Below are 19,369 nucleotides of genomic sequence, written 5' to 3'. Positions count from 1 at the left end.
ACTGTATGGCCGGGAGCAACGAAAGGTATGTCCAATCTGGCCCAACGAAGGGATACGCCGAGTTAGTGGTCAATATTGGCCACTTTGATGGATTATGTGAATGTGTTGTATGTACGATATATGTTGATTTCTTCTTATGTGCAAAAATTCGGGTGGGTCATATTCTTTCCTTCTTTACTTATTCTAGCATATGTGCAAGATTAAAAAGACCCCTATTAAATCGCGCGCGTATAACTCTAAACCTGTTATAAATCGCGTCGCGGTTTTAACGAAAGACTTGCAGGTTTATTAACAAAAAGTTGAAACACGGGTGGGTAGGAAAATGAATAAGACTATATATGGATCGATAGGGATTCGGGTAGGCAGGGACAGGAGGACATTACTGCATAATTAGAAAGATAGATAAAATTATATCTGCAATTTTTTATTATTATTAATATAGTTAATTAACTATAGTTAATTGCACTAGTGCAGTAATGCAGCGATAACGAACAGACCAAAGGTAACCAAATAATAATAATAATAATAATCCCGCGTTCAGAGTACAGATTCGAGACACCTCATTGGTTCCGCCATTTTGCGTCAAACCAATCAAACGGAGAATATTTCTTGCCAGACTCTTACTACAGGGACTCTAGGTTTTCTTGTTCGAGTCTTCACTCTTCATACTTTATGTTCTCGGCAGATATATACGTTAGTGTCTTCCTTGCATTTCTTTCTCCATTCTTTGCAATTTGAAAAATATTTTAGGATGAATATTCAGACGTGTGTAACGTTAGTCCAAATGAATTGATACAGATTGAAACAACGTAAAGATAAGCGGTAATATGTTCAAGAATATAATCTAATCATGGAGTACGTTAGCGAGATACTTTTGCTCGGAGTTGATACGATTGTATTCACCATCTGTTTGAAACAGTATATTCATTACAAAAATACGATTAAGGCAATCAAGGTAGATGGTATTCATTTGTTGTTAAAGCTTCGAAATGTGTCTAAGTTGGGATATCTTAAGATATTAAAGGCGATTATAAAAAGAGCATGTGTTTTGTAGAGTGTCGAGCTGTACGACGTTGGTACAGATTTGGAGAGTCTATTGGATAAGAGCCCAAATAACAAAGTTGATTACATCGCTGTCAGAGGGATTGTGAAACCGTTACGAGACTCGTTGCAGAGCGTTAATAAAAAAGATGTTACCGGAGTCATACAGAAACTTAGTGTCAGAGAGCACGTTGTCGCAAGAACGTCAGCTGGTTATTGGTGGGATTACACATTCCAACTCTTTACAAGCAATTCTAATTATAATATTAATATCAATTTGACAATGTTATTGTACTGCTTTTTAAATTGTTCAATTTGTAAATCCGCAGGTCCGACCAAGAACGGACAATTCATCAAGTGTGTAATAGCGTACCGTTTGTTCTGCGTAATAGATGGTACTCTGTAGAAATAATAGATCCATTATCCGCTGATATTCTAGATTTGGAAGTAATCTCTGATAATTTTCAACCTAGTGTTCCTACGATTATAGATCACATATGGGGATTTTTTACAGGTACAGGAGAGTCCCCTATTATCAGATAGGCTCCTAATGAGAGCGGGGTTTTTGCTGAATTAATGGGCATCTGCTAGCTCCTACCCTTGGAATGAAATCTGTTTAGTGGAAAATTTATTGTTAAATCACGCGTGTAATGGTCGCGAGAAAGATTTGTGAAATTGGATGTTGACCCGCTAATCCTGTATTAGGATCCTATCTTATAATAGAAGACTTTCCTCTAATTACAATAGAACGTACACTAGAGCTATTCATTTTTACTATGTAATATAAAATTATATTGCGTATATTTTGTGAAAAGTGTACACGCATCGTGTTCTTAAGCTTGCATTTATATGATTTATTAGGAGTGCGTCAACGTGGTATACAGTCCACAGAAAAAATGTTGCGTGAAGATTCAGTTGTCACAGCAATAGGTGAGCTCTCGAGGTCGAAAACTAAATCCAATTATTTTACCTCGCAACCTCCACTAAATGGATCTTTTTATATAACAAGCATGTCGATTGACGCCTTGATACGGAAATTGGACCATCGTCAAAAGATATATAGGCATGTAAATTCTAACAAATAATTAGAATATTATTTGTTAAACATCACGTTTATATTTATATTATTTTCTGAAACAGGATATTTTGTTTGATGAGTGGTGTAATTGGATTAGTACTTGGTGGAATTATGGCAAGACGCTATTGGAAGAATAAACAAGAACAAAGATTGGCAGAGCAGTTACGTCAATCGCTCGAAGCATCTCGCCAAGAAAGACGCCAAAGAGTCAGGGATATTGATCTCAGGGAAGATCAAATATGTGTGGTTTGCAGGACGAATGCACGTGAAATTATTTTACTACCTTGTGGTCACGTATGCATATGCGAAGATTGCTCAGTTAGCATCAATAACAATTGTCCTATTTGCAGAACACAAATCACTCATAGATCTGCGGCATATATAGTATAAATTTTATTTTGATATGCAAATTTTATATAACAAAAATGTTTTTATTGTATTAGAAAATGTATAAAGATGATGATTGATTAAAATAATATTGTCCTATGATTCTTTTTTACATGAATGATGGTTTTATTTATGAATCAAAACCTGATTTATGGGAAAAATGCATTATGACAGTCAAAAGGAGCACAGAATAAAACTATTCTGCGATGGTGTATAATTTTTAACATATATATATCTCTGTGATGTTTAATGAACATGAGAAACATGAATTACTTTTGTTATCAATTTTCAATTCTACTGTTTTAAAACTATGTGAAGTAATTTTATGTTTAAAAACTGATTAAATTTTTAATTGTACCAATAGAATGTTTTTTCAAATAACAATTAAATAATGCATATGTAGATGGTGTATTTTTCGTACAAACGTTTTACATACACATATTACATCTAGATATAGAAATCCTTAGAAATCTATACTTTGTTGTTTGTTGTTTTTATCTACGTGCAAACTCATTATCTTCTTAGCTTTATTAGATTTACCAATACCGAGTTTTGGCAGCCCTCTATTCAAACCCTCCAGCAAGACACATGCTTTACATATTTCTTGACTTGAAACAAATCCACATCGAGCACAATTTCTTCTCTCCGGCATTTTTATATTATCTTTCGCTTGCAACTGTTCACCTGGCAGATATCAATTGTTAAAATTTCAGGTTATTAACAGCGTTAATATTATAACGGGATATTACACGACATTTTTACCTGAATGTATTACGTCTATAATAGATGAAGGTCTTATTTTCTCTAAATCCTTCAGAAAGGCTCGTGCGTGACCTCTGTATGCATTTGGAGCATATATGCATTCTGTGGAGAAGTATACTAGACCTTTAAAAAATGCGTACATGACAATCTCTTTTTCATACGCATATTTCAGCGGCTTACAGCGCATGATGGAATCTGCACCAGTCTGGATAAAATAATTACATAAAAACAGACGTCAAACATTTGTTGCAATTTCATATCTTCAATAATACACTTACAGTGATCACAGATGTACATCTCTGTAGTCGGGCAATATCACCTCTCAAGATATTCATTAATACAGTTTCAGCGATATCGTCCGCATTATGACCCGTTACGATGCAGTCCACCTTCAAAACCGCAGCCCCTCTGTCCAATGCCTGTCTTCGGAAAACACCGCAAAAGGTGCAATTATTTTTACGGCCAATCTGAAATATATATTTCGTTATTTGTACGCGTGTTCGCTCTTGAAGATCTTGAAGTTAGGCTGATGGCAGAAAACGATCCGTAAACACTCAAGTCTGTCTTACAATTAGTCGTAGACGTAAGGCAAGTCGTAGACGACTTAAGTTTTTTTTTGCCTTATCTTACGTCTACAACTTATGACAGTCTCAGGTGCTTTGTTCTCTGCAATCAGCCTTAGTAAGCTGAATTGATAACTCCAGGCTTAACTTAGCTCACCTCCGTGACTATAGAATCCATTGTCCATCCATACAATTCCTCATATGATAAGATCTTTAGTGGAATACCGTAATCATCTCTATTCTGCATCACAGTTTTCAAGCTATCATCTCTATATCCTAAAATAGTGCGTTGTGAAGGAAAATTATATTTTTTTAATGTTACAACTTCATATTACTTTTACAATCACTTTACCAGTAATTCCTTCATCGATGGACAAGAGAAACAGATCCAATCCATACTTGTAACTTTCATTCAGAGTTTTTAAAATGTATGCTAATACAGTGGAATCCTTTCCACCCGATGCTCCAATGGCAACCTTGTCGCCAGGCTTGAACAATTTACCAGTGACAATAGTATCGTGAATTTCGGTCTCAAACGCCAAGAAAAAACATTCCTTGCACAATGTGTCGCCGGTTTTTGGCCTCTAAAATATATACGGTTTTCAAAAATTATATTTAATAGTACGATAATATAGTGAGCAATCTTTTATAGAGTGTGTTTTAAAACTGAGAAAGTAATTCACCTTTAAACTGGCATTTTTCCCACACTTTGTGGAACACAATGGAAACGGAGGCATCTTTATTATTATTATTATTTTGCTACAGCTATCAATAATCAATTATAAAATCTTCAAATCTTGTTTTGTATATCTCCTTATTGACAAGTAAGATTAGGATTACGTCACAGATATGTCACGCACGATGGAGGAAACACACTCACAATACCGGCGGATCTAACAAAAGTCTCGGGTTTATTAATTTTCCTTAAAAGAATAGACAGTAAATTTTCTTTTCTACTTTTAAGAGTTGCAAGAGTTTCTGTCACATAGAAAAGAAAAAAAAAATGTTCAAAGCAGGACGCGCGATTTAATCCTCCGGTTTCTCCGGCGGTGGTCCGCAGGGTTGCAGCATCTTCTCCATAAGATTAAAGCGGACACGCGCTTTGGCTTCGTTTTCGGCGATCGCGAAGAAATTTAGCAAGTCGTAGTGACCCATATACGAACTGCAGGAATCCCGGTGCTGATTCACTAGCCACTCGAACTTGGTTGTGTCCGCGTGCCCAGTACCGATGTACTTCGATTGCAGATGCTCCAATTGACTATGGATGTTGTAGCGCTCGCCCATCTTTTCGAGGTAACTTCCTCGCAATTTCGTTGTTCCTTACGCTACCGAGTCAACGATCGGCGCTTCACCACCCGTGTCTCTGTAAATCTCTTCGGCAATTTACGTTCTCATAAAATTTCCCTTTTGCCGTTTAATATAAGGTTATGTTGACCAGTTTCGCCACGCGATATACTTCTGGAGGATTTACATTGGCCGCGTTCAGCGGGGAGAGTTGGCTCAGTGAGTGCTTCGCGCCGATTGGGTTGTACTTTTAGATCTGTGCTGTGATAGAACTATTCTTCTAGATTTTTAAAAAATCATCCAATCGGCTGCAAGCGCTCACTGAGCAGTTTGCTCCGCTGAACGCGGCCATTGGCTGCGTGTAAAAGTCACTAAATTTGAGTTTTGTAAACTTTAGGGCCGTCGCACACAAAATTGCATAGTTGCATATGCATAGTACGAGACAGTCTAGACCAATAAGCATTTTATGTAAATCAATGCACATGCACCTATGCAGTTTGTGTGCGATGGCCCCAACTCTGATTGGTCAAATTTCAATCTAATCCCAATCTCAATCTTTAAGTGGGGAGAGCACACACTTTTGCATAAGTGCATAAAACATATGCATAACGAATTTCATTGGTCTATACGCAAATGCACAAGGAAATGGACCAATCAAATTCGTTACGCATATGTTTATGCACTTATGCAAAAGTGTGTGCTCCCCGCTTTAGTCTGATACCGGGCTTAAAGCCCGTATCAGACTACGGATTGAGATTGGGATTAGATTGAAATTTAACCAATTACAGTAAAGTTTACTAATCTCAAGTTCAGTAACTTTTACTCTGATTGGTCAAATTTCAATCTAATCCCAATCTCAATCCGTAGTCTGATACGGACTTTAAGCCCGCTGCAGACGATACTATTTTTCCTACTGGATTGCTTGCGATTTACTAAATTACTAGGAATTCTAAGTGCTGAATGGTACAACGATAGTAATTTATTAGATTGCAAGCAATCCAGCAGGAAAAATAGCATCGTCTGCAGCGCGCTTTATTCAATGAAAGTCCAGATTTGACCAATCATAGCACGTGGTCATTTTAATCTGGGCTGCTTTCGCGAGAGGATCAAAATGATCCGGATTAAAATGACCCTGTGCTATGATTGGTCAAATCCGAAATTTCGTAGCATCACATTGAAATTTTATTCAATGAAATTCCAGATTTGACCAATCATAGCATAGGGTTATTTTAATCCGGATCATTTTGATCTTCTCGCGAAAGCAGCTTTGGATCATTTTGATTTTCTCGCGAAAGCAGCCTCCTCGAATGCAAAGATGCACTCACGACGCCTCGGATTTTTGCAATGCCGAACGCAGCTTTCGCCAATCCAAGATTGGCGGGTGTTGGGGAATTTATCTTTCCACTGCTCTCGTTCGTCGCCTCGATGCATTTCCAATATTTGCCGCGCCGCGGCGGTACTGTCGCGACACGGCGACTCTAGAGTACTGGCGAGAGCGTTACGTCACGCAGAGACGACGTGCTAATGGTTAATGGCTTCCACTCGGTCGAGCTAGACTTTTATGAGCGAGCCTGAATTGAATCCAAAGAAAATACATGAGATATGATGCGATCGGCCGGTAGAATCATGAAAATATGATCGCCTGAACTCCGTACGATCACGATAAAGATAAATTTCCGGCGAGAAACGTCGGTCATCCGCGAATTACGCGCTGGAACTGCTTTGCACGAAGAGGAACGACGTAACCGTTAACGCACTCTCATCGCCCCTACGTGTTGGCTTCGGACCTGATGCGAACAACACCGAGGCTCGCCGCGACGCTGCAGGACATACATCGCACGTAAGTACGATCGCGAGCCCGTTGTCGCGCGATTTCCCGGTCGGCCCCTCGCGATCTTAGCCGCCGCGAGCCCCGGATTCTCGCGCGGGGAAACGAAACTGGGCGAGTCCGTCGCTCGTACGTGTAGGCGCAATGGCGGCCGTACAAGTTCGTCCGAGGCACTCGTGGCTCCGCGTTCCACGCTGATCCCCGTGTCCGTGTCCGCTCGCTCGGCTCGTCGCTTCGCTCCCGGCCTGAATTCGAGCGGGCGCAACGCATCCTATTAGCATAACGCGATCGTTCGCCCGCCCGCAAGGTAATCCTCGCGACGTTGTTACGATATCGCTATATGTGTGCATCGCCGATATGTGTGTGCGTGCGCGCGCGCGCGCGCGGCCGCGCGTATACATACGCGTGCACGGTTGTCGGTCGCGCGTGAGTGTCACACGTATCCGTGACGATCAGTTTGGAGAGTCGAGATCTGCCGAGGCGGCGTCGAGGCGGCGTCGAGGCATGTCGAGGTGCATCGTAGCGGTCGCGTTTCCGTTGGCGTCGGGATAGGCGAGGACGGAGAGCCGCGTGCTCGCTCCTGGCCGATGCCTTCCCTCGCTCGCGTTCTCCGCGACGGCCGATAACAAATGCACCGCGATACAAAGTTGTACCTTTAAAGGGGGGGGGGTTTTTTTTTTAAGTCCGTGGTACGTGCATGTCAATTATGTTTGGCTGGAAAAATTAACGCGCGTGCGTATTCACACGAGTGTTTTTCGTTCCGACGATTGTACGTACCTTATGAATATTGTAAATGACGTTTAACACGCGTATATGTGCGTGCGTGCGTGCGTAAGGAACGATGTCACGCAATTGGATACGACGAGCGTGCACGCAGGACTCGTTGCTACATTCCACTTGCCCGTGAGAGAATTTGCTTATATCGTCGCGCCGATGCGCGATAGAGAACGTGCTCTCGTAATTAACACGTTGCTTTATTGACGCTCGCTTTATTTTCAGTAGGTGACATGCCTAGCACTCGTGATATCGAACGAGCCGAACGTAATGGGAGATTCCGATCACGAAGGAGAGGCAGCGCGAGCAGCGACGTGAATAGGCACAGCTTGGACGGCGCCGACAAGCGGCACAGGAGGCATGGCAAGAGCAAGAGCTCCGGGAAGAAGAAGAAGAAACGTTCGCGCGACAAGTCACTAGAGACAGTTCCGACCGTAGCCTCGTCCGTAGTGAAACCGTTGGTTGAATATTCCGACGTGAGTAGCGAGGACCTCTCGGAGCCCGAGGCGGGGGAGATACAGTCTGAGGACAGTCGCGCCAACAGCTACACAGATGGAGAAGTACCTGACACCTTCCTACAAAGACGATATTATGGCGGCAGTCCGGTCCGCGCCCTCGGGGCGTCACCGATCAGCCTGTCGCCGTCACCGTCGGCTCAGCACCGGCACTCCAGCAGACGGTACTCGTTGTCGAACGAGCAACAGCAGCCGACGACAGCGATGCACAGCGCGACGCCGGAGTACGAGGAAGAGTCGAGGCGGTACGCCCGGCGGAAGGAGAAGAAGCACAAACGCGAGAAGAAGAAGAAGATAAGCCTGAGCCCGTCGTCCAATTCGGGGAAGAAGAAGAAGAGGAAATCCAAGAGGCATTCTCACAGCGTGAGCCCGCATCACGCCGTCGCCGTCGAGGAGATCGCCCCGAGTCCGAGTCACGAGAAGCAGCTGTCGGTCGCCGCTTCCGCCAATTGGTCGGAGTCCCCGCCGTTGCGGCTCAAGGACCACATGTCGCCCATTTCTCCGGCTACGCCGCGTGAGCAGCGCTGCCTCAGTGACGATGTGGAGCTGGAGATGTCGAGGCAGACGTCCCGGAACGTTACCCCGCCGTCTCTGGCGTCGACACGTCAGGTGGAGTCGCCACATACGCCACTGATGCCGCCCTGCCACGCCACGACGCCGGAGAACTTGAACAAAACCGGGCCCGTCGCCGTGCCAAAGCACAGTCCCGATCGGCAGAAACGTAGCCCGAGTATCCACTTGACGCGCCGCGCCAGCGTCAGCCCGGGCCCCGTAAGCGGAAACCGCAGGAGGCCACACAGCCCGAGTCCACCGTTGAGACGAAGGGATCACAGTCCGCCGTCGCGTAGAAGGGACTTCAGTCCGGCTCCGGTGGTGCTGCACAGGCTCAGACACAGCCCGAGTCCGGCCACCGTCAGACGACGAGAGTTCAGCCCGAGTCCCGGAAGTAGTCATAGGCGACGAACGGACGGCGGAGCCATTTCCCCGAAGCGCCGAAGACGAGATGTGGAGTCCGACCGACGTAGTCATCGGCTCCACGACAAAGACAGGAGGGACAAGCGAAAGTCGAGGTCAACTAGGAGCCCCACCGGCAGCAGGTACGTTGACCCAAGTTCTACTCTCTTTTACCGTCGCGTCACACGTTCATGTAACAACTTTTCCGATTTTTCAGATTACATTTGCCACTGTCTCGATCGCGATCGCGCAGCCCGGGAAGATGGCGAAAGTTGTCCCGTTCGAGATCGCGTTCGCGCCCCAGAAGGAGCCGCACCCCGAAGAGATCGCGCTCGCCCAGCAAGTCCCGCAAGACCTTGAGAAAGCTCAAGTCGAAGAGTCCGCGTCCCAGAATACCATCTCCTTCTCCCCACAGATCCCGAGCTAGAAGCCCGTCGAGCATTACCGCCCGCAATCTTCGAGTACAAGCGAAGATCAGCGAGACTAGTCTGTTCGCGGAGCTCGTCAAGGATCGCAATATGCGGGAGCTGGCGTTCAAGAAGCTGCAGGCCGCCAAGGAGAAAGTCGGCAACCAGGACGAGGTGCAAATCATCGAGAGCATCGACGAGAAGGACGGCGACGGCGGCAACGCGTTCGCCGAGAATAAAACTTCCACTGACAATAAGGACAGATCTATCAATCACAAGGAGCAGCACGCGAAGGCTGGCGATGGCGTGGTCGACGTCACCGATATTCCCGTTCCGACGAGCGACGACGGCGCTATAATGTGCAAGACGCCGCCGTTGCCGCCGACCGGTCAACCGCCCAGCGCGCCGCTACCCAATCCGATGTCCACTGCATTGAACCCGCTTGCCTCTCACGCGATCGCGCACACCTCGCCCAATCCACCGTCGATGATGCCCAACAGTTGTCCGATCGGCGTGCCGCACAGCCCAAATTTTCCCGCTTCCGCGCCCGCTCCCGCTCCAGCTCCTGGAACACAACCACAACAACCACAACAACCACCGCCGCCGCCGCCGCCGCCACCACTGCCACAATCTGCCGAATCTGTATCGACGGTCTTGACACAGGCGTCCGCTCCGCTGCCCATGCCGCCAATCCCGCCGACGCCGATTCTGCCCAACATGTCTGTCCCACCGCCACCCATTCCACCGATTCCCGTTCCAGCGCCCAACACGATTATGTCCAAGTTCAATCCGCCTAATAATCTTGTACCACTTAAATCGGTGGATCCTCCCAAACCTCCCATAGTAACGTTCACAACCAAGAGCCTCAAGAGATTACCGTTGCCACCTGGTATCAACCAGAATGATCTGGAAAGCATAGACTCCCCGCCGAGCCGTTCTCCAAGCCCTCCCAACAAATCGCAATTGAAGTTTCCAGCGTCAGCGAAACCGTTGCAGAAAAAGGGTATCAAGGATCTACCAATGCCGCCAGGTGAATTTCGGACCATCTCTGTTCCGCAATTAGGAACGATATTAATTTTAACTTTTAAACTTACTAATTCAAACTGCAGTTGTACCTGGATCGGAGGACTTGAGCGGCGAGGACGATCCGAACGCAACGCCGCCGCGTTTGAGGGTCGAACGAGTGGCACCGAAGCCCAAGTTGAAAAGACCGAAGATATTGAAACGCAGAGGATCGCGAAATTGCCATGCTCCCATGTCTGCTTCCAGCGGCAAGGATTGGGGCGAACGGTGTGTCGACGTCTTCGAGTTCATCGCACAGATCGGAGAGGGTACATACGGGCAGGTGTATAAGGCGCGGGACAAACGATCCAGCGTGATGGTGGCCTTGAAAAAGGTCCGGCTTGAGAACGAGAAGGAGGGCTTTCCTATCACCGCGGTTAGAGAAATAAAAATCCTGCGACAGCTCAATCACAAAAACATTGTTAACCTCAGAGAAATCGTCACTGACAAGCAAGACGCCCTAGATTTCCGGAAGGTACCTTTCCAGCTACATATTATAGTCAGCCTAATTAGAAAACCTAACTCCAATTTTTGACGAAATGAGATATTTATGTCGGCCAATTTATCTGGAGATTTTGCACCGTTTAGAAAAATTGTTAAACAGTAATTTTTCATTCAAAAAATTAAAAATCTTGAAAGACAAACCTAACTCCCTACTGATTCTCCCACCTCCTAATTTCACGGTTATCCGAAATTACGTGATTTTGTGAGTTAGGTTTTTTAATTAGGCCGATGTTTTTTATGAACAAGAATTGTGTAGATCGACTTGACATGGTGGCATGTTGATGGAATTATCGTGCTATCACATACAAAAAGACAAATAGAAAAAGAGCAAACTGTCTATTATACATAGAATGAAGCTGGTAATTTTTAATGATCTTGTACGATATTTTTCACTGATTCAAAATATTGACAAACACCATTAGAGTATGAAATAATTCTTTACTAATCTAATTTAATTAAATTAATTGGATCTTTATAGAACCAATTGATTGTGTCATTTTCTGTGCTTTAGGATAAAGGTTCCTTTTATCTAGTTTTTGAATACATGGATCATGACTTGATGGGTTTGCTGGAATCCGGTATGGTGGATTTCAACGAGCTCCACAACGCCAGTATCATGAAGCAATTGTTGGATGGTTTAAATTATTGCCACAGCAAGAACTTCCTGCACCGGGATATCAAATGCTCAAATATATTGATGAACAACAAGTACATATGCGTCAATTAAATAATTGACTTCTTGCAACCACTCAATATTATTACGTTGAGTGTAATGTACAATTTTAATAGGGGCGAGGTTAAACTGGCTGACTTTGGATTGGCACGACTTTATAACGCGGAGGATAGACAAAGACCATATACAAATAAGGTGATCACTCTGTGGTACAGACCACCCGAACTTTTGCTTGGAGAGGAGCGTTATGGGCCTGCGATTGATGTCTGGAGTTGCGGATGTATCTTGGGAGAATTGTTTTCCAAGAAACCTTTATTTCAAGTAATAGCCATTCCTTGAGCTGTAAAAAAACATTAATATTAATCAATATTAATTTGTTATTAATACCGGTGATTTTTTTACCAGGCCAACATAGATGTAATGCAATTGGAGATGATCTCGAGGATTTGTGGGACGCCCACTCCTGCTGTTTGGCCTTCTGTGATAAAATTACCACATTGGCATACACTTAAGCCAAAGAAGCAACATAGAAGACGTCTGAGGGAGGATTTCGCATTTATGCCAGGAGCAGCTTTGGATCTCCTAGATAAAATGCTAGAATTGGATCCTGAAAAGCGGATAACGGCTGCCGATGCGCTTAAGAGTGCTTGGTTGAAAAATGTTCAGCCTGAACAGTATGTTATCCTTCTGCATTTTCTCGCGTCCGCTTTTTCTGTGTATCGAGATACGTATGTTACGTCCAAATTTTATTTATAAAATGTATTACATTTACGTATATATTAGGATGCCAGTGCCGCAGCTTCCGACTTGGCAAGATTGTCATGAACTCTGGAGTAAAAAGCGAAAGCGCTTGTTACGGGATCAGCAAGAGAGTGCTACAGCAAAATTGCCTCCTCTTCTTCCCTTTCCGAATAAAGGAGGTCCCAACAAGGATGATCTGTCGGATGTCGGGGGGTGAGTAAAGCCGTAAAGAAATCAAATTTACGAGCTGCTGAGACGTACATCTCGATGCCAATCAAGAACTAATTTGCTTCTACACGTAGATGGCTGTGTACGACAGTTGTGCTTGGCATTTATTTTTTAGTAAATATGCATTGTTCAAGTAATGAATTTCTTGGAAATGAGAAGTGACATCGAAAAGAAAATGTAGTATTTCTATTTCTTCCGATTCTCGTTTGCATGCCGACCTTCCTTCCTCTCAACCTAATGAATCAACGAGTTAATTTTAGTTTCGTTCACAGTCGTTCAGACACGACGACGGCAATAACGCAGAACAATGGAAAATAGAAGCACGAAACATCCTTCTCTGTTCGTGGCTTCGCTCTACAGAGATTGTTTATTCTTAAACGATTGATTTGATAGACTGTGTGAGATATACTTAAATATATGTATTTTTTAGGGCATATACACAACATGCCTCGGCGATAATATTTTATAATAATGATAATATGTTATACCACTTAACTCTTTAGCTGCGCCACGTAACATTTTTTTAATTAAAAATAAACAGCAAGAATACAAATTTCCATATTGATTTTAATATAAAAAGATGTAATAAATTAACAGTGAGCATAGTCTCTCTTATACAGCTCTTTCACCGCAAAGTTTTCGGTTTCAGTTATATGGTATTTAAGTTATTCGATTGTAAAATATATTTACCACTTGCAGCTAAAGGGTTAATTATCGTCCATATCGAATCATTTACAAGAATTGTTATAATTATATTATTACAGTCCTCTATATAAATGCCTAATAATCGCCACTTGTAACGTATAATCTCTATCTATACAAGAAGGCATACGTCCTAGTAATTTCTGTGATTCAGTCTACCATTCGTTTCCAAGAACGATTGTAAAAATTAAATTGTTGATTTATTCAGTTAAATTTAGGTTTATGTACATATCTCGTCAACATTATATGAAACGGGAACATATATGTATACATAAATATATATCAGCACATATACATATATACCGCAAAAAGAGTATATGCGTGCGCTCACTTTAGTATATCGAAATGAGGGACATTTGTGTATAATTTTTGCGCACATGCATACTGATTTAGATTCTTTTAAAGATTGATTTATAACATTTCTATATAAATATATACTTGTATTCATATTCAAACATACAAGTGGAAGAATCGTGGTTAAAAGAAATAACGATTGTAAATAAATATAGAGGTCACATTAGCGTGATTTCTCCTTACTGTTTTTCATAAAAAAAAGACTATTACTTTAGGTACGTACAGATAGGGTGTAAAACGACGATCTGTACAAATATATGAGCTCTGAGCTGTAAGGCTTTGTAATGTAAATATATAGGCAAAGTGTTGTACAGATACGAAGGATGTACTGCATTGGAAGACCGAAGAAACACAAGAAGATCAAGATTAAAAGTGGATATTAACCTTGATACTGTTGATTTTATTTATAATTAATTCCAATTTATTTAGATATTTCATTTTTTGGCGCTTACCATTTATACTTTAATTATCTCCTAGCTACTGTATTACAATTTAGTGATTCATATATTACTGATAGTTATGATGAGTTTCTCCTAATGTATGAACAGCGAATCATTGTGTATTTATTCAGTATTTACACTTTGTTTTTGCATGTACGGTACTGGCATTATTCTTATGTTGAAATTCAGTTTTTCGGATGTTTTCTAACATCACAGCAATGTAACGTAATATTCGAATGCTGCAATATACTTAAACATATTCGGAGACATTTATTTTAAATTATCTTCTCTGAATAAATCTACCGTTATCCAAATTTTATTATCCATTTTATTATTCAATTTTTTTAGGTTTTAATGTTTTACTTTTATGCTTATATATTATGTTTGCTAATATTTCTCTAACAAATTTTCAAGCAGCACTCGACAATTATCATGGAAAATACTTATTTACCAGCGTTTACTGATTCATATGTGTAAAATAAAATATATGTGTTACTGTTTCTACTTATATATTCCACAATTTTGACACATATAACATTTTTCGTTATTTATTTTTAGAAATAAAGGCAGGTAACTCGAATGTTTTATTTCTTTAATATATAAATATTAGAATCGCATATTTCTGATAATAAACCAAGTACAATAACAATGGTATAAATATGAGAATGGCATAGAATAAATGTTGAAATGTTTATTATATTTATAGTAATAAATTAAAACTTTTAATAAGTAGAATTTTAAAAATTAAACTGGTTGTATAATTTATCTGTATTTTTACATACTGCATACTATATTTAAAACACTCACTCTCACACACACACTCACACACACGCACTCTCTCTCTCTCTCTCTGCACATTCTAATATATGAGTTTCTTTGCATAATAATAGAAATTATTCTTCAGTTTATATATCGTATTACTTATGTGTATTACATACACTAAGTTCTGTATTCTGTAAGATTTTCGCTCTGGAAGCTCTGTAACTCTAGCTCTTTAGCCGTTTCTTCTTTTCTCTCATCACTCATCACTCTTTCTCTCTTACTCTACAGTGCTACATAGCTTATAAAGATACAGCGTTACAAAGCATTTTTACAGAATATACCCATAATTATGTGTACTCTGCGCTATTATATGTGGATGTATAATAGCGTATGTGAGTATGTAAAACAATCATACAGAAGAAGGAACGATATAACAAAATCGTTTTATGTACCAAAGTTTATGTTCTCTGACATATATCTTATATACATTTATGTGACAATATCAATAACACAATTAAATAACACAAGTCCTTCCTCGTGTTTTTCGAACGAAAGAGTATAGAAGTATACGTATATGTTTTTTGAGATAATATGATAGAAATTATGTAAAATACAATAAAGTCATGGTCTTCATGTAATTTGCAATGTCCCCAATGGACTGGTAGATTACAGTATAATGAGACAATCTTGACATTTATATTCTATAACTATGTTTTGTGCTTCAGGATTTAAAAAACATTTGGTCTTTTATATCGTAATGTTTTCTCTTGTACAAAAAATGTTACAGATACAGACGAAGATCTATCAATATAGAGTATATTCATGATAAAATAATATTTGTATAACTGGTAGGTTTATAAACAAAGATGTATAAAGTACTTTGGAAAATATAATGTTTCAAAACATGTCACATGTTTTTCCATAGAACTTTAATTAAGAAATCTACATTAAACATGAAGTCTAATAATATGACGATTTATTTGATGCAACAGTAATACGTGATAAAGAAAATATTAAAAGAATGTTTATAGAACAAATAGCTAATTATATTAGTCAAATTATAATGTTGAGTATTGATAAGATTTTCTTTTTTTTTGTTAAATAGTATATTTAAAAAATTTAACAACCTGTTTATACAAATACATTTAAGATAAAAAATGATATTTTACTCATATTGTTAATGAATGTTGCTCCATTATTAGCATATCAAAAAATGTAGTTACCAGTCATAAAAACTATACAAGATAATGTCGTAATTATATGGTAAAATGCTATGTAAGAATGCGAAGTATAATAAGAATAATTTATAACAGATTTATATACCATATATAAGCTTAGGTAATTTAAATATATATGAATTGGGTATGCATATATGTATGAATACATATACTGACACACATACGCGCGCGTGCGCACGCGCGTGTGCGTGTTATTCAGATATACATAATAATTATTATTATCTAAACACAAGACATTTACATGACTGTATTAATACGTGTATTGTGGAATATGTAGAAAGTGACATGTATGACCTTGGATAAAAAATTATAGACATGGTAAATGGCACGTAATGTCTAATGGGAGAAAATTATGTTTCAGGAGATAATGTAATTGTGGCTGAATAATAGATGGACGAATTTTGTAGCACTTGTAAAAATATATAATAGGTAACGAAAGTTCCAAATCTTAATACGTGTTTACGTCCAGAGTGTTCAATTTTATTGACTCATATCTACAAAGTATGTGAATCACGTAACCAAACATGTGCTTGAGCTTTGCTAACCAAATAATAATAATATATAGCGATAATAATCACTCTACAATATTGTTATATACAGTATAGGATCTATGTACAGCGATGCATTAACTTGTAATGAAGAGAAAACATCCTGCTATTCTTCATTGTTCTACGATATTTTGTTACATAAATAAACAATAAATAGAATTTCACGATTGCATCTTTATATCAATACGCTATGTGCATGTGTAATTTTAGTGCGTAATTGGGTTTGTTCTAAAACACGTTTGTATGGCTTGCTAGTTGCATGATCTTCCATTATTTCTTCATATAGCTAGGTTAAATATAACGCAACAATATTTTGATAAAGTTAGTTACAATATTTATAAATTTTTTGTTGAGAAAGTTATTTACATAATTTTATATTTCAAATTTTTTAAAATATTGTCATTAATTTTTTATTACAAGTGAGTCTCATGTAAACTGCAAGTGAATCAATATCACTGCATTCACTGTCTATATTTATTTCTATTTTATCTTTAAGTACTTATTAAATCTTCACACAAGGCTCGTAATTCTGTTACAGATCCTCTAAACGACTGAAGATGGAAGCAGGCTATAACTCACATCCAAGCAGGCTTGGCGCGGAAACTCATTACGGTGAAGATAACTTGTTTAATCAGAGCGGGCCATACATAGTGTCCACGCCATCGTACTATTATAATACTTCACCGCCCGTTAAGCAGCAGTCGAATCTAAAGGGAGATAATCAACCGTTGGAAATGTGTACCGAGGATAATCTTGCTCGGAGACTGATGATTCTCACGAACGCCTTGAATCAGGGAAAACCGATTCGGGTCGACGATCTTCTTTCGTTGCGGTCGGACCAGAATGAGGTAATTATAAAAGGAAAACTTACCAGGTAATTTTATATTGTATTTCGCGACAATTATAACAATCGCTTCGTTTACATTGATATCAGTTATGTAATTTTTATATTTAGGAAATATTTTTCAGTAAGATAGAATAAAAGAATTGCTCCCACTTCTTCAACGCGATGCGTACAGTGATTACAATCTTGTGATATTTACAGTGCGATTCCAAGGTAGTACAATTGTTGGCTGATCTACGCGCGGAGCTACGCCTCGTTGCAAACGCTCGACCAGGCGGACAATTGGACCCTCATCTTCCTATACTGAATCCACCTCTTCTAGGTTTGTGACTTTCGGCATTGCATTTCACATTGATATTGCAATTGACATACAACTTTTTTCGCAGATACGAGCGCGCCGCATATGCCAGGCAATTTCGACGCACACGCGGTGTACGCCGGCGACGATGCAGTGAGCTCTCACGGGAGGTGGTCCCAGTTGGCCACTGTCGGTGTTCGGAACGCTCTGTCGACACTCATATCGTATCACGGTCTGGATAACATCTATAATCCCGCTACTTCTACCGCTATTGGCCGATTACCGGCAAATAAACCGCCCGGACAGCCCAACCTGGCGCAGAACCTTTTCCTGCCCTCGACTTCCTCGCAACAATCCACTTTTAGTTCGTAATGATTTTACAATGTCGTGGTACATGACAGTGTTCGGTGTATGTCTGTGTGCGTGCATGCGTGCGCGCGCGTGTAAAATCAGAAAGATTCTATAAATCGTTATTTTTCAAGTTATACTAATGAGAGTGCGAGAGGGAGAGAGAGTGTGTGTGTGTGAGTGTGAGTGAGAGTGAATGAGTGAGATTGAAAGAATGAGAGAATGAGAGTGCGAGAGGTATGTCTATCTGTGTGTGTATGTGTGTGTTGTTGCGTTTGTGTGTAAGAGAGAGAGAAGATGGTACGACCATATCATCAATTTGTCTATAGTCTCCATTATCATCCATTAGTCCTAAGTGCACGTTCACAGTGTATAATTGTACGATATGCGACCAGATACTTAATTAGAATACGACTTCTCTCCCGATGACAATGGTATTATAGTTGTCATATAATATACACTAAATTACTAATGACACGAATATTTCCAAGTTATTTTTCGATCAGTCACGCGCTGAAAAGTATTCTTTAACGTTTCTTTCCTGCATCATTACGAAAGGTCTGTGATACACATGTGTATATACATATACATACATTACATATTGCGAGGGTAGGAAGCTGAATCTGAATAAAAAAAGGAGCTCGACTCTGACGCTTGTTTTCCATTTAACAAAACGAAAAAAAAGACTTTCGTTCACAACACTCGAAGCGAGATCTTTAGAAAGGTTTCCATTTTAAATCTCGTGAAAGAATTTTATTTTCAAGAGATGTTAGGCGATGCTGAGGGAACGTTGATAAATTTGTGTAGCAACAGTAACGCTAAAAAATGTGAATATTTATTTATTGTTTAAGGTTTTTTATATAAGATACTAATGCTTATTTATTACGAACGTATTTACAATGTACATATATGCTAAGAATATATAATAAAGACATACGTCGACAGAAGAATCTCTCAAGGCTCGTCAAGTCGAAACGTATCAATGTATTTATTCGTTTTTCTACACTTAACATTTGTTTCCGAATTTGATCAGT

The 19,369-nt window shown here is 40.3% G+C and overlaps 4 protein-coding genes across 7 annotated transcripts; 2 read left to right on the top strand and 2 right to left on the bottom strand.

The window, feature by feature from the left end:
* The first annotated feature begins 653 nt into the window (after positions 1-653).
* On the top strand, positions 654-2,619 carry LOC105566491 (mitochondrial ubiquitin ligase activator of NFKB 1). The gene is made up of 5 exons (XM_012020546.1): positions 654-955; positions 1,055-1,260; positions 1,371-1,555; positions 1,903-2,104; positions 2,182-2,619. The coding sequence occupies exons 1-5, from the start codon at positions 851-853 to the stop codon at positions 2,507-2,509; spliced, it is 1,026 nt and encodes a 341-aa protein (XP_011875936.1). The 5' UTR covers positions 654-850; the 3' UTR covers positions 2,510-2,619.
* A 276-nt stretch (positions 2,620-2,895) lies between these two features.
* LOC105566489 (cytoplasmic tRNA 2-thiolation protein 1) lies at positions 2,896-4,836 on the bottom strand. Its single transcript, XM_012020545.1, has 6 exons — positions 4,515-4,836; positions 4,184-4,415; positions 3,989-4,107; positions 3,547-3,735; positions 3,269-3,473; positions 2,896-3,190 (listed from the first exon to the last, which is right to left on the bottom strand). The coding sequence occupies exons 1-6, from the start codon at positions 4,566-4,568 to the stop codon at positions 2,970-2,972; spliced, it is 1,020 nt and encodes a 339-aa protein (XP_011875935.1). The 5' UTR covers positions 4,569-4,836; the 3' UTR covers positions 2,896-2,969.
* A 1-nt stretch (position 4,837) lies between these two features.
* On the bottom strand, positions 4,838-5,316 carry LOC105566488 (probable splicing factor 3B subunit 5). The gene has a single exon (XM_012020544.1). It carries the CDS (start codon positions 5,113-5,115, stop codon positions 4,858-4,860), a length of 258 nt encoding a protein of 85 aa, XP_011875934.1. The 5' UTR covers positions 5,116-5,316; the 3' UTR covers positions 4,838-4,857.
* Positions 5,317-6,634: 1,318 nt separating this feature from the next.
* On the top strand, positions 6,635-19,320 carry LOC105566487 (cyclin-dependent kinase 12). Of its 4 annotated transcripts, none has more exons than XM_012020543.1 (11): positions 6,635-6,955; positions 7,946-9,329; positions 9,404-10,623; positions 10,703-11,130; positions 11,671-11,867; positions 11,949-12,153; positions 12,238-12,506; positions 12,616-12,786; positions 17,384-17,693; positions 17,891-18,011; positions 18,076-19,320. In XM_012020543.1, the coding sequence occupies exons 2-11, from the start codon at positions 7,951-7,953 to the stop codon at positions 18,357-18,359; spliced, it is 4,584 nt and encodes a 1,527-aa protein (XP_011875933.1). In that variant the 5' UTR covers positions 6,635-6,955; positions 7,946-7,950; the 3' UTR covers positions 18,360-19,320. The 4 variants fall into 4 exon arrangements, with proteins under 4 accessions (XP_011875933.1, XP_011875930.1, XP_011875932.1 ...); XM_012020540.1 differs by having other exon boundaries at positions 7,943-9,329; XM_012020542.1 differs by lacking the exon at positions 6,635-6,955 and adding an exon at positions 6,985-7,250 and having other exon boundaries at positions 7,943-9,329.
* Positions 19,321-19,369: the final 49 nt, after the last annotated feature.

The sequence above is a fragment of the Vollenhovia emeryi genome, unplaced genomic scaffold (genome assembly GCF_000949405.1).
Source record: "Vollenhovia emeryi isolate VEMERY1.0 unplaced genomic scaffold, V.emery_V1.0 DF939144.1, whole genome shotgun sequence".
Lineage (NCBI taxonomy): Eukaryota > Metazoa > Arthropoda > Insecta > Hymenoptera > Formicidae > Vollenhovia > Vollenhovia emeryi.
The sequence above is the reverse complement of the archived record's forward strand: the minus strand, read 5'-3'. Positions and strand labels throughout refer to the sequence as shown.